General features: G+C 39.3%; 1 protein-coding gene across 2 annotated transcripts in view; it reads left to right on the forward strand.

The window, feature by feature from the left end:
• The window catches only part of l3mbtl1 (L3MBTL histone methyl-lysine binding protein 1), a 90,207-nt gene that overhangs the window by 38,828 nt on the left and 38,999 nt on the right, over window positions 1–12,380 (forward strand). For both annotated transcript variants that reach the window (XM_063041284.1, XM_063041285.1), the window contains exons 8-9: window positions 3,004–3,098; window positions 5,115–5,219. In XM_063041284.1, the coding sequence (XP_062897354.1) occupies window positions 3,004–3,098; window positions 5,115–5,219 (200 nt within the window). The remainder of the gene's footprint in view (window positions 1–3,003; window positions 3,099–5,114; window positions 5,220–12,380) is intronic.

The following is a 12,380-nucleotide window of genomic DNA, read 5'->3' on the forward strand; positions in this document are numbered from 1 at the left end:
GTAATATTAATATGGCTGACTTTTTCTTCTCCTTCTCAAACAGTAAAGTGAGTTGTATCATATTATGATCAGTGCTTCCCAAGCATTCCTTTACCTTTGGCTCCCTGATCAAATCTGGTTTATTGCACAACACACAATCCAGAAATGCTTTTCCCCTAGTGGGCTCAACCATGAGTTGCTCTAAAAAAGCCTTCTCATAGGCATTCTTCAAATTCCCTCTCTTGGGATCCAGCACCAGCTCAATTTTCCCAATCTAGATGCATATTGAAATCTCCCACAATTATAGTAACATTGCCCTTATTACATGCCTCTTCTACTTCCCATTGAAATTTATATCGCATATTCTGGCTGCTGTTTGGTGGCCTGTATGTAACTCCCATCAGGATCTCTTACTCTTGCTATTTCTAAACTTTACTCAAAATGATTCTACATCTTCCAGTCCTATGTCTCCTCCTTCTAAGGATTTGATTTCATTTTTTACCAAGAGCCATCCCACCCTCCTCTGCCTACCTGCCTGACCGTTTGATACAATGCGTATCCTTGGATGTTAAGCTCCCAGATATGATCTTCTTTCAGTCACATCTCAGTGATGCCCACAACATCATACCTGCGAATCTCTAACTGGACTACAAGATTACTTCCCTTATTCTGTATACTGCATGCATTCAAATATAACACCTGCAGTTCAGTGTTCAACTGCAATTTTGCCCTGTCAACCTCCTGTCTTTCCTCATTGCCTCACTATACATTGCATTGACTTGTATACCAACAGCCAATCCTCATCCCTATCACTCAGGTTCCCATCCCCCATGCCAATTTAGTTTAAACCTTCTCCAATAGCTCCTGCAAACCTGCCTGCAAGGATATTGGTCCCCTTTGAGTCCTGTACTTTTTGTACAGGTCATACCTTCCCAGTAGTGATCCCAATGATCTAGAAATCTGAAACCCTGTCCCCTGAACCACTTCCTCGGCCACACATTCATCTGTACTATCAGCTTATTCCTGAACTGACTAGCCCATGCTACTGGGAGTAATTCAGAGATTACTACCTTGGAAGTCCTCCTCTTCAGCCCCTTCTATAAATCCCGATACTCACTGCGCAGGAAAATCTTCCCCCTTTCTACCTATGTCATTGGTGCCAACGTGCACCATGGCCCCTGGCTGCTCACCTTTCCTCTTGAGAATCTTCTGCAGCCACTCTGAGACATCCAGGACACCAGCACTGGGGAGGCAACATACCATCTTGGCTTCTTTGTTGTGGCCACAGAATCTGCTGTCCGGTCTCCCTAACTGTTGAATCACTTTCATTCTGCCTGACTCTACCCTTCCTTGCTGAGCCTCAGAGCTGGGCACAATGCCACTGGCCTGGCTGCTGCTGCTGTGCCCTGATAGATCATCCTCCACTGCATTATTTAAAGTGGTGTGCTTGTTGCTCAGTGGAATGCCCACAGGAGAACCCTGCACTGACTGCTTACTTCTGGTGGTCACCCATCTACCTGATGCCTGCACTCTGGGTATGACTACCTCAGCAAAAGACTTTTCTATGAGATTTTCAGCCTCCTGGATAGTCCTGAGTGCATCCAGCTCCAGATCCAGTTCCTTGACCTTGTCAATCAGGAGTTAAAGTTGGGCGCACTTGCTGCAGATATAGTCATCAGGGAGACTGTCAGGTCTCACAGGAGGAGCATTCCACTGCCTGAACTATCATCCTGCCTACACTTAGTACACCTCTAACTTCTCAATCTTACATTCTAGCCTGCACCTGTTCTTGCCTAAGCCTGTTGAGCCAAAGCCTGACCTCTCTAAAACTGGCCCACTCCAACAGTGACCGCTCTCACAGTATAATTATTGCTTGTTAACTCAATCCATTTTGGCTGTCAGAAATATTCTGATCTACATTACTTCACATTGCAAATATGGAAAAGTGCATGATACTAAATAAAAATAAATGGGTCATGCTCTCTTATCAGGTTATTAAGAAATTCCTCAGATGAAAAGATAGTACTAGAGTTTTACTAATACATTAAATAATGCATAAAGAGGAATTTCTGTTGTAGAGAAAATTTAATGACAACTATATAATACTGCAGTATTGTCACATTTATCCTCAAGAGATGTACGGTACTGTGCAAAATTCTTAAACACATATATTATAACTAGGGTGCATCAGACATTTGCATAGTACTGTAGTAATTTTATGTATTGCACTGTATTGCCACAAAAAGCTAATTTCATGACATATTGAGTGATGATAAACCCGATTCTGATATGGGTCTCTTTTGTGGACTGAGAGTGGGAAGTGGGCAGGGAGAAGAGGATTGTGGTTGGGGAAAGGGGAAAGGGGAAAGGAGAGAGGTGGGAGTGAGAAGCACCAGAGAAACATTTTGTCATGATCAATAAACCAATTCTTTGGAATCAAATGACCTTGCCTGTTGTCTGAGGGCTGGGTGTGTCAGCAAAGATCATTCCTTCTTTGCCACCTGTCCCACAGTTCCCTGTGGTGCTCCACCCTCACCATTCCCAACATCCTTTGCTCCTGCTGGATTTACAGATACAGTACTTTGACAAATACAGAACTGTGCAAAAATATTTGGCACCCTAGCTATTTGGATGTGCCTAAGACTTTTGCACAATACTGTCGGTCGGAGTGAAAAATGGCATTGAATCATATATTTTGTACTGTTATTATACCAATATATTCTTCCTGTTTTTTTTTACTGTATTCTTCATTCTTTATTTCAACTATGCAATACATGCATAGTTTAAGAATGCTGCCTGATAATACCCAAAGATAATTTTCAGGCTGTTTGAATGATTGTTTGAAGAACTTTATTTCTTGAGGGCTTCTAAGAAACTTTGTTCTGTAGCAGAAATTAAATTAATGTTAGAACTGGTCTCATGCAAAATGGGTGTTAAACAAAATCAATCCATTTATTCTGGAAGGAAATGTTTCTATATTTAAAAATAAATTAATTGTAACTTAATTTTCCATGCATTTTTTAGCTGTATCTATTGTAGGAAAGAACAAAATCTGGTCTTGGGCTTCATACTTAGAAGAGGAAAAGGCTTTTGCTGCTCCTGTCAAACTCTTTCGAGAGGTAATAATCAATACTTTCACTATATTTTCTGAAATAATAAATCTGACCAAGATTCTATATATAGAATTGATTCACTCCCTATTGAATTAGGGTAATGCTGCTATGTAAGAGCATTAAAAAACAAAGGTGGGAGATAATTATTTGACTAGCCTAATCATTTTATAGAGAATGCAGCTGACATGGCTTAAAATTATCTGTTCAGTTGAGACACAGTCATATCCCTCTGCTCCCTTCACATTCATGTCATACTTGTTCCATGGCCTTATCCTTTAGGTGGCATTGATCAAGGTATGAAGGAACAGTGATAACCAACATTATCTCTTGTTAGATAGCTATAGCAAAGAAGACTATGTACGTAAATGGTGGACAACATGTATTGGTTTGAAAAGCTGACATAATATAGGTTGAGCACCCCTTATCTGAATCTCTAAAATTCTGAAAACCTCTGAAATCCAGGAGTTTTTGAGTGTCGAAGTGGCATCACAAACGGAAAATTCGACAAAGTGCTGGGCAGGTTCCCAGGTCTCAGCACACCACAGTCAGTTCTGAGAAGTTACCTCACATCTGTAATGAACTGAAGTTAATGAAAAATAGATAAAGCACTGCATAAAACAAAAAATGAAGATCTTGATTGTTTATTGTCAGCATTGGAGAAAACGTATGCTGTGGGTTGTGGAACAAACAGATCCATCACAACAAACTGAAAATTGAAGGTAATTGTGAATATTCAGCAGTCTGGTTGCAGAAAAATTAAGAAAAGGCAAGACATTAAAACTTTAAAGCACCTGCTGATCCTGAAAATCTAGCACCTGAACAAATCTATAATGCTGATTGTTTTATTACGTACCTTACATAAAGCATAAATATAAAGAAAATACAAGTACTGTAACTTTTTAAGCAAAACATGGCATCGTAGGTGGAGTCTGAAGGCCTCCTGTTGTTGTTGTTGTTCAACAGCTGATTCGGGTATTCTCCCCATGTTACCGTGCTGCTTTTGTTACCCTGCACATGTTATATGTTCATTATATTAATGGTATGCAATCATTTTTACTGTTAAGTACAGATGTATAATGAATAAGTGTGAGACAAAGATTGCTTACCAGTAGCACATAAATTCAGAGTCAGAAATTATGGTGATCCCAAGCTATCTCATTATATATTTCAAAACCCAATAAAATCCAAAATCCAAAATACTTCTGGCCCCAAGCATTTCTGTAAGGAGTACTCATGCTGTACTACCTTGTGATTCTTCTTCTTCATGTGCCTTGCTTGGGTGACCATGGCTTTCCACTTTGTGATAATATGCTCAATTGAATGTTTACTTTTCTCATTTTTGGGTTAGATTGGTATTAATAAGAGTTGAGTTTCTTTAACTAATTAAATAACAACAAATATATCTAAAGTTCTTTTTAGGCCCATTATTTTCTTACATATGAGAAAGGCTACCAAATTTAAGATGTGAAGGGGATAAGTATTCATCTTGGGCTACAAGTGCAAATCGTGAAAAATTGTGGGACTATCTTCTTTCTTACAATATAGTCCTGCCAGAAATTGAGGATGTAGTCAGACAATAGTGGTTGTTATGCATTAACGTCATCAGCATATGGCATTTTATGACTGATGAGTGTATTTTTGGATTATTTATAATCCTCTCACTTATTAGCAAAAATGTCAATTTTGTTAGCCGAAGAATTCTTGAACAATAACAGTAAAAACAAATTTATTATAGATTGCCCCTGGATCTTTGACATAGCTGTTTTATTAGAAAAATACATGAGATTTAATAAATGAAATTTTGTTATGCTTGTATAATCAATTTAGAACAACAGGTTTATAACTTGTAAAATGACATATTTGCTCCTTTTTCTCATCTCTGTCCAATCTAGTAGTTGAGTATACAAAAGCTGTGGAGTGAGAATAGAACATAAACAAATGAAAATGGTTGTGGATATTTAAATTAATTGAAATAATGTTGTTAATTTTTTAATGTGACTACAGTTTTCTTTCCTCGAACAGTATCAGTCCTTTCCACAGAATAAGAATGCTTTCAAGGTTGGCATGAAGTTAGAGGGTATTGATCCGACACATCCATCTATGTACTTTGTACTCACAGTATTTGAGGTACAGGAAACTTCAGTTATTTTTAATGTCTGTGGTTGATTTACTGTATGTTTACTATTCGTATGTTGAACCAAAGTAACAGTTAAGCCACTGGTACTTTGGTTCAACATACAACTCATTAGGAATTAAAATGCAGAAAAAGTAATTAACACCTAAAAATGAATCTACTTAGTACAAATCTAAATATATGTAGATTTATGCATGTAAATTGGCTTTCAGTTATATGTATTTGTTAGCCCTTTTCTTAGCACATGATTTTCCTGCCAAACTGTTGAAATTAAAGCCAATAATTTTCAGAAGAATAGTAGACAGATGTATTTGTATATCCCAGATATAACATGTGAATTGAATCAGAATCAGAATCAGGTTTATTATCACCGAAATGTGATGTGAAATGTGATATGTCGGTAGTCAGATCTACCTCATTAATATTTGAATGTTCTATTCTTTGTGACAGATGCAAATAAATGTCTTACAGTGAGCTACTGTCTGACAGGTATAATAGCGCGTTCAATCGAATCGAGTATGATGTTCTCCTAAGGGCTTGTCTATTGGTGGGTCCTCAGGTGGCTGTAGAGGCCAATCCAGGATCCACATAATCTGGTGTAGGGTAGGCAACGGTCTTCCAGACCGCATAATCCTGTCTTCTTCACCACTTGCTGAACATCGCAGTACTTAATCCAGGATGTTAGGGTGGATTTCTTAAATGGAGAATGCCTAACTCTTCCTGTGACTTTGTTTTATGTGGGGAAACTGATGCGTGGCCAGTCACCACATGGTCCTTGATGAATTAGGGTCAGGGTCTGGTGGCTTGGAACGTAAGACAACCAGGGACCCTTTCTGTTGGAACGGTATGCAAGACAAGTTTTTTCATTGAACCTCAAAGTTCAAAGTACATCTGTGTCACCATGTACAACCCTGATGTAGGAGCCATCTATCTATTTTCTGTCCATTGGAGCCATGTCTGTATCGTATTTGGTGGTGTGTTTATTATGGTAATCTGTCACAGGGGTTGGGGCATGGTAGAAGCAAACGTGCATAGTTACATACTCACACTTAATTAGTTAATTTTTTAGTATAGTGGTGAGGGGGGTGAGCCACAGAGAATGATATTTTACTGTTGATCACTAATTTAGTTCAACTGCTTAGTGTGCTAATTAGAACGCAATTCGACCACTTATTACACTGACTGAAATGCTTAAGTATGTGTAGAATGCTAATTCTGATATCACTAATTAGAATGCTTAATTACGCTGATTTGAGCACTAAGATCGCTGTATCGCTAATTTAGTTTTGTTAGTTCTTTATCACTATAAGGCTGTTCATCTTTGCTGGTTTTGTAATAAAGGATTGAAAGTATATTTTTTGACTTTGGAACTTTGTTATTGTGAAAGCGCATCATGCAGTGTTGATCTCCTGGCTTAGTTTCTCAGCCATTTTGGTTTGTTTTAAAGTAACCACTACATTTTGACAACAAAAATAACATTGTTCTACCAAACGAAGAGTAGTCTATGGTAAAGGATTGCCTTGGACCCGTTTGTGAAATTGGAGTCACAACACTGAGAACAATACGTCAGAAACTGGAGCAGTTTGCAGCAAGTAAATGACCTTTTTGCTGATCCATACTGTGTATGTGTGTTTTGAAAACCGTCTTCAGTTGGTCAGTGCTGCATGTCCTTCGGGGATGTTTGGTTGTTCATGTGGTGTTTGCTAGAATGTTTGTTGCTTTGTTTTATTGAAATGCTGAAATATTCCGATTGCCAACGTTTGAATTGAAGGCTTTTTGTTCAGTCTGGTTTAAGTGCTGTGGATGTGCGGGCAGTTTATTTATTGACTACATATATTGAATCGTATATCTCTAGTACTGCAGAATTAATTGTGAGTTGTGCTACTGGAGATAGTAATATGAGTATGCTGAAGCATGGAATTGGTGACAGCATCCCAGCAGTTGGGGCCAGTCAAACAGAAATTAAAGCAGAAACTAGAGCTAATCTAATCGAAAGACTTCAAAGAGAGTATGAAACAAATGTGAACAAAATTAAAAGTTTAGTACCATCAATTAATGATCTCATGAAAATTGAAGAAACTGCTTTACAACTGCAGTCTTATCTTGAGGGCTTGATGAATCTCTGTGGAGCAGTTGTAAAGCAACATCACATGCTAATCTCATTACTTCCCAAGCTCAAGCATCAAAGATAAAATAGGGGGTTTTCATGCATCAATGGCTATAGTAGTGCATTCGTAGGGGATGTGAAACAATGGTTGAGCCAAACATGTTTCATTGAAGAACATGATGCTGCAAAAAGTAAATATGTGTCTCACCTTCCATCAGACAATGTTAATGAAATTCCAAGGCATGGTTTGGCTATGCATATTGCCAAAGACCCACAAGATGACATAGAACCGAGTGACAGTGTTTCAGATATCAGCATTCGAAGTTCTGCTGCAGGCAGAGCATCAGAGTATGGCTAAAGTTAACGCGCTAAGGGCTTCAAGTGTGGCGAATGCTCAGAGTTCTCTAGTAGCGCAGTCCTATGGTGTGAATCCCTACATTGAAAAGGCACAAAGATAAACAAAAACACCCAATATCAATGCTGGTTTGTTCATTCTTCAGGTGTATGAAAAACTTGAACAAGCCCCCAAGAGCTAGTTCAGGGCGTTTACTCTCAGCCTGCACTAATGAGGAACTCTGATCCCGTTATAATCCAACAATTCAAAGTGCTCATGGGGACATTTACTTACAGCATGAAAACACTCTCGTTCTCTTCGATAGAGATCAAAGTAGTACTATTGATATTATGAGGAAGCAAAATGAAGTAACAACCTTATTTGTAACAGAGCAATACATTTCATCTTTGCTTAAAAGAGGGATTCAAATCTTCGATGGCGATCCATTGCAGTATCATGCATTCATGAGAGCTTTTGAAAACTGTGTTAAAGCCAAGACTGACACTTATAGTGACTTCCTCTATATCCTTGAACAATTGCCTTAGATAACTTGTCAGAAGTTGCTAGCATGTTGCCCCTAAGAAAGGATATCTAAAGGCTAAGGCTTTATTACAGGAACAAATGTTCAAAGGTTAATTTATTATCAAAGCATGTATCCCTATACAACTCTGAAATTTATATCCTCCAGATAGCCACAAGACGAAGAAAGAAAATGAAAGTCATTCTCGAAGAAACATTAAACCCCTCCATACAAAGAAGAATGGCGCCCTGATCATCAACTACCCCCAGCAGAAAATGGAACAGGAACAGTGCCCCCCCCCAAAAAAAAACTCCTTGCACAAAAAACTACCAGAGCGCTAATAGAACATCAACCCTCAAACACACCCCCTCACTCAACAAAACAGAAAAAGAACAGGTGAAAAAAAAACACCGAATATAAAAGCCTAAAGTCTGCGAAAGTCCACAGTCCATAAATGCAATAGTCTAAACCATAAATGCAGAACCATGATACCATCCTACAATATCACTGACATTCATTGAAAGAGATTAACACCACACGAGGCAGAGATGCCTACCCGCTTGTAACAGTGAGCCACACAGTGATAGGCTGCTCAAAGACACCTTCTCTGGCAGCAATCAAAAGGAAGGCAGTCAGCACTGTAACTCTCAGTCACCTCCTGCATTCACCTCGATATCTCAATATTCCTTCATGCTTTAATCAGTGATTCCTGGATGCTTTAAGCAGTAGAATGGAGTCGAACATTGGCTCATGGCCCGTCTCGAAGTTTCTTCGCATCGAGGCCGTACAAGGACGCAGTCGTTTCCTGGAATCTACTCGGAGACAACAAAGCACTGGATCATTCAAACGATCTCAAAACTGTAAATCACAAGCTCTAAAAGTTACAGAAACAAATATAAAGTGAAAAAGAAGTAAAAAAGGTATTTCTGTTTGCTATTTGGGCGATGTCAACTGAGGGAGCATTGTACGCTGGCCCCATCTTGACTGGAAGATTTTGGTAATGAACAGAAAATTGTATCTGCCTACATGGAAAAGGCTCTTTCTTGGGTATATGCCAAATCTGATGATGTGAAAGCTCTTCAAAAATACACTTATTTCTGCTACTAAAGTGCATGACCATGCATTTTCCAACATTGTATTTCATTTGCCACTTTCTTGCCCATTCTTCTAATCTGTCTAAGTCCTCTGCTGCCTCTCTGTTTCTTCACCTCTATCTGCACCTTCACTAATCTTCATATCATCTGCAAATTTGGCAACAAAGCCATCTATTCCGTCATCTAAATCATTGATATATGTCATAAAAAGGAGCGGTCCCAACATCGACTCCTGAGGAACACAATTAGTCACTGGCAGCCAACCAGAAAAGGACCCTTTTATTCCCACTCACTGCCTCCACCAATCAGCCAAAGCTCGAACCATGCTAGCAAATTTCCTGTAATACCATGAGCTCTTAACTTGGTAAACAGCCTTGTCAAAGGACTTCTGAAAATCCAAGTATACAACATCCACTACATCCCCTTTATCTATCCTATGTGTCATCTCCTCAAGGAATCCCAGCAGGTTTGTCAGGCAAGATTTTCTCTTAAGGAAATCATGCTGACTTTGTCCTATCTTTTCCTGTGTCACCAAGTACTCCATAACCTCATCCTTAACAATTGAGTCCACCATCTTCCCAACCATTGAATTCAGGCTAACTGGTCTATATTTCCTTTCTACTGCCATCCTCTTTTCTTAAAGAGTGGAGTAACATTTGCAATTTTCCAGTCCTCTGGCACTATGCCAGAATCTGATAATTTTTGAAAGATAAATGTGCAAATTATTTTCTGAATGGGGAGAAAATCCAAAAGTTTGAGATGCAAGAGGATTTGGGAGTTGCTGTGCAGAACACCCTAAAGGTTAACGAGCAGGTAGAGTTGGTAGTGAGGAAGGCAAATGCAATGTTAGAATTCATTTCAAAAGGTCTAGAGTACAAGAGCAAGGATGTGATGCTGAGGCTTTATAAGGCACTGGTGAGGCCTCACCTTGGGTATTGTGAACAGGTTTGGGCTCCTTATCTAAGAAAAGATGTGCTGGCATTGGAGAGGGTTCAGAGGAGGTTCACAAGGATGATTCTGGGAAGAAAGCTTTATTATACAAGGAATGCTTGATAGCTCTGTGTCTGTACTCGCTAGAATTTAGATAATTGGGGAGGGGGATCTCATTGAAATCTTTTGAATGTTGAAAGGCGTAGACAGAGTAGATTTGGAAAGGATGTTTCCCATGATGGGAGAGTCTAGAACAAGAGAGCACAGCCTCAGGATAGAGGGGCATCCATTTAAAACAGAGATGCAGAGACATTTCTTTAGCCAAATGGTGGTGACTTTGTGGAATTTATTACTACAGACATCTGTGGAGGCCAGGTTGTTGTGTGTATTTAAGGCAAAGTTTGATAGGTTCTTAATTGGACATGGCATCAGAGGTTACGGGGGGAAGGCTGGGGAGTGGGGCTGAGGAGGGGAAAATTGATTGAACGGCAGAGCAGATTCGAGAGGCCAAACGGCCTAATTCTGCTTCAAATTCTTATGGTCTTATGATCTAAAGCATTGGAGCCATTGCATGTGATTTGTAGTGCACTGATAGACCCTATGCAATCAGAACAACGCCAAGTTGAACTGTGATAGATCACTGAAAAGAGAACGTGGTGATGGAAGAGACTGTACAGCCAGAGCTGACGGTTAACAAAATCTCAGTTTTGAACTTGGTTGAGCTTTAGCAGCTGCAGTTCAGTGCATACTTCCCTGAATACAGTCAGAATGAACAACCTGGTTTGTTAAGAGAAGATCACCATTTTATGGAGCTGGTTACGAATTCAGCAAAACTGGTGGATGACCATAGCCAGATTAGGCTACCTTTGAGAAAGAATGAGGTTAACATGCCAAATATCATGAACTTTGCTGAACAGCATGCTCTAAATCTGAGGAAGAGATTGAAGAAGGGTTTGTCATTCATAGATCAGTGATTCTTTGGAAAGGTTTTCAGAAAACAGTCCTTCTTCAGAAAGGAATGAAGTGGGTCTTTAACCCCACCGGTTGGTTCATATCATGAAGAACATAGGAGAGATTGATCAGGTCTATGCAAAAGGTCCTCATTTCTACCATGAAGGTACAGAATGTTGATGAAGAGGGTTTCCATACAGTCCTTTGTGAAGTAGGGGCTATTTTCAATGGATGTCCAATTACTAAAGCACTCTCTTATCCCAATGATTTGGAAACACTAACACCCAACTACCTGTATCTCCTGAAGACTACACCATCCTTACCACCAGGAAAATTCCATAAGGAAGTCATTTATACTCGTTGTAGAGGGAAGCAGATCCAATACATGTCAAACTTGTTTTAGAAACGGTGCGTGAAGAAGTATTTGCCCCAATTACAGGAATGTCAGAAATGGTCAGGTAGAAAACCCAATTCCTTCCCAGAGACATTGTGCTTATAGTTGATGACGCAGCACCTGAAAACTCGTGGATCGTGGGAAGAGTCATTCAAGTCTTTCCAGTCAGAAGAGCATTTATGAAGCAGGTGCACATCAAGACCAAGACCAGCTGTCTGGACAGGCCTTTAACCAAAATCTGTCTTGGCAGAAGTTTGGGGAGGTCCAGATCTAGAAGCTTCATGACTTTGAGTTGAACTACTGACTTGACAGAGAGTGGTGGTAAAGATCATTCCGTATGGGGCTAAGTGCTGGTAACACCTGGCCTAGATGACTGTTGCATGACTTGACTGGAAGAGGAGAGAAGAAAGAGTACATTTGTACAATTACTAAGATGTTTGTCTTTTAAGATTGCATTTCTCCTATTTTGGTAATAAGTAGTTGTAATTATTGGAAAGTAATAATTAAAGGGCTGGGATGTAGGAGCCATGTTTCTACTTTATGTTTGTGTTGTATTTTTGTGGCACGTTTATTATGGTAATCTGTCATGAGGGTTGGGGCATGCAAGAAGTATGCTTAGTTAGTTGTTTAGTAGAGAGGGATTGAGCATGGAGAATTACTTTTTATGTTAACCGCTAATTTAGTTTGCTTTCTACACTGATTGGAATGCTATTCAACTGCTTATTATGCTGGTTGGGACATTGTTGGAACACTAACCAGAACACTTAAATATGTATAGAATGCTAATTCTGATATCACAAATTAGAGTACGTATTTAGTTACGC

Source organism: Mobula hypostoma, chromosome 2, assembly GCF_963921235.1.
Source record: "Mobula hypostoma chromosome 2, sMobHyp1.1, whole genome shotgun sequence".
NCBI lineage: Eukaryota > Metazoa > Chordata > Chondrichthyes > Myliobatiformes > Myliobatidae > Mobula > Mobula hypostoma.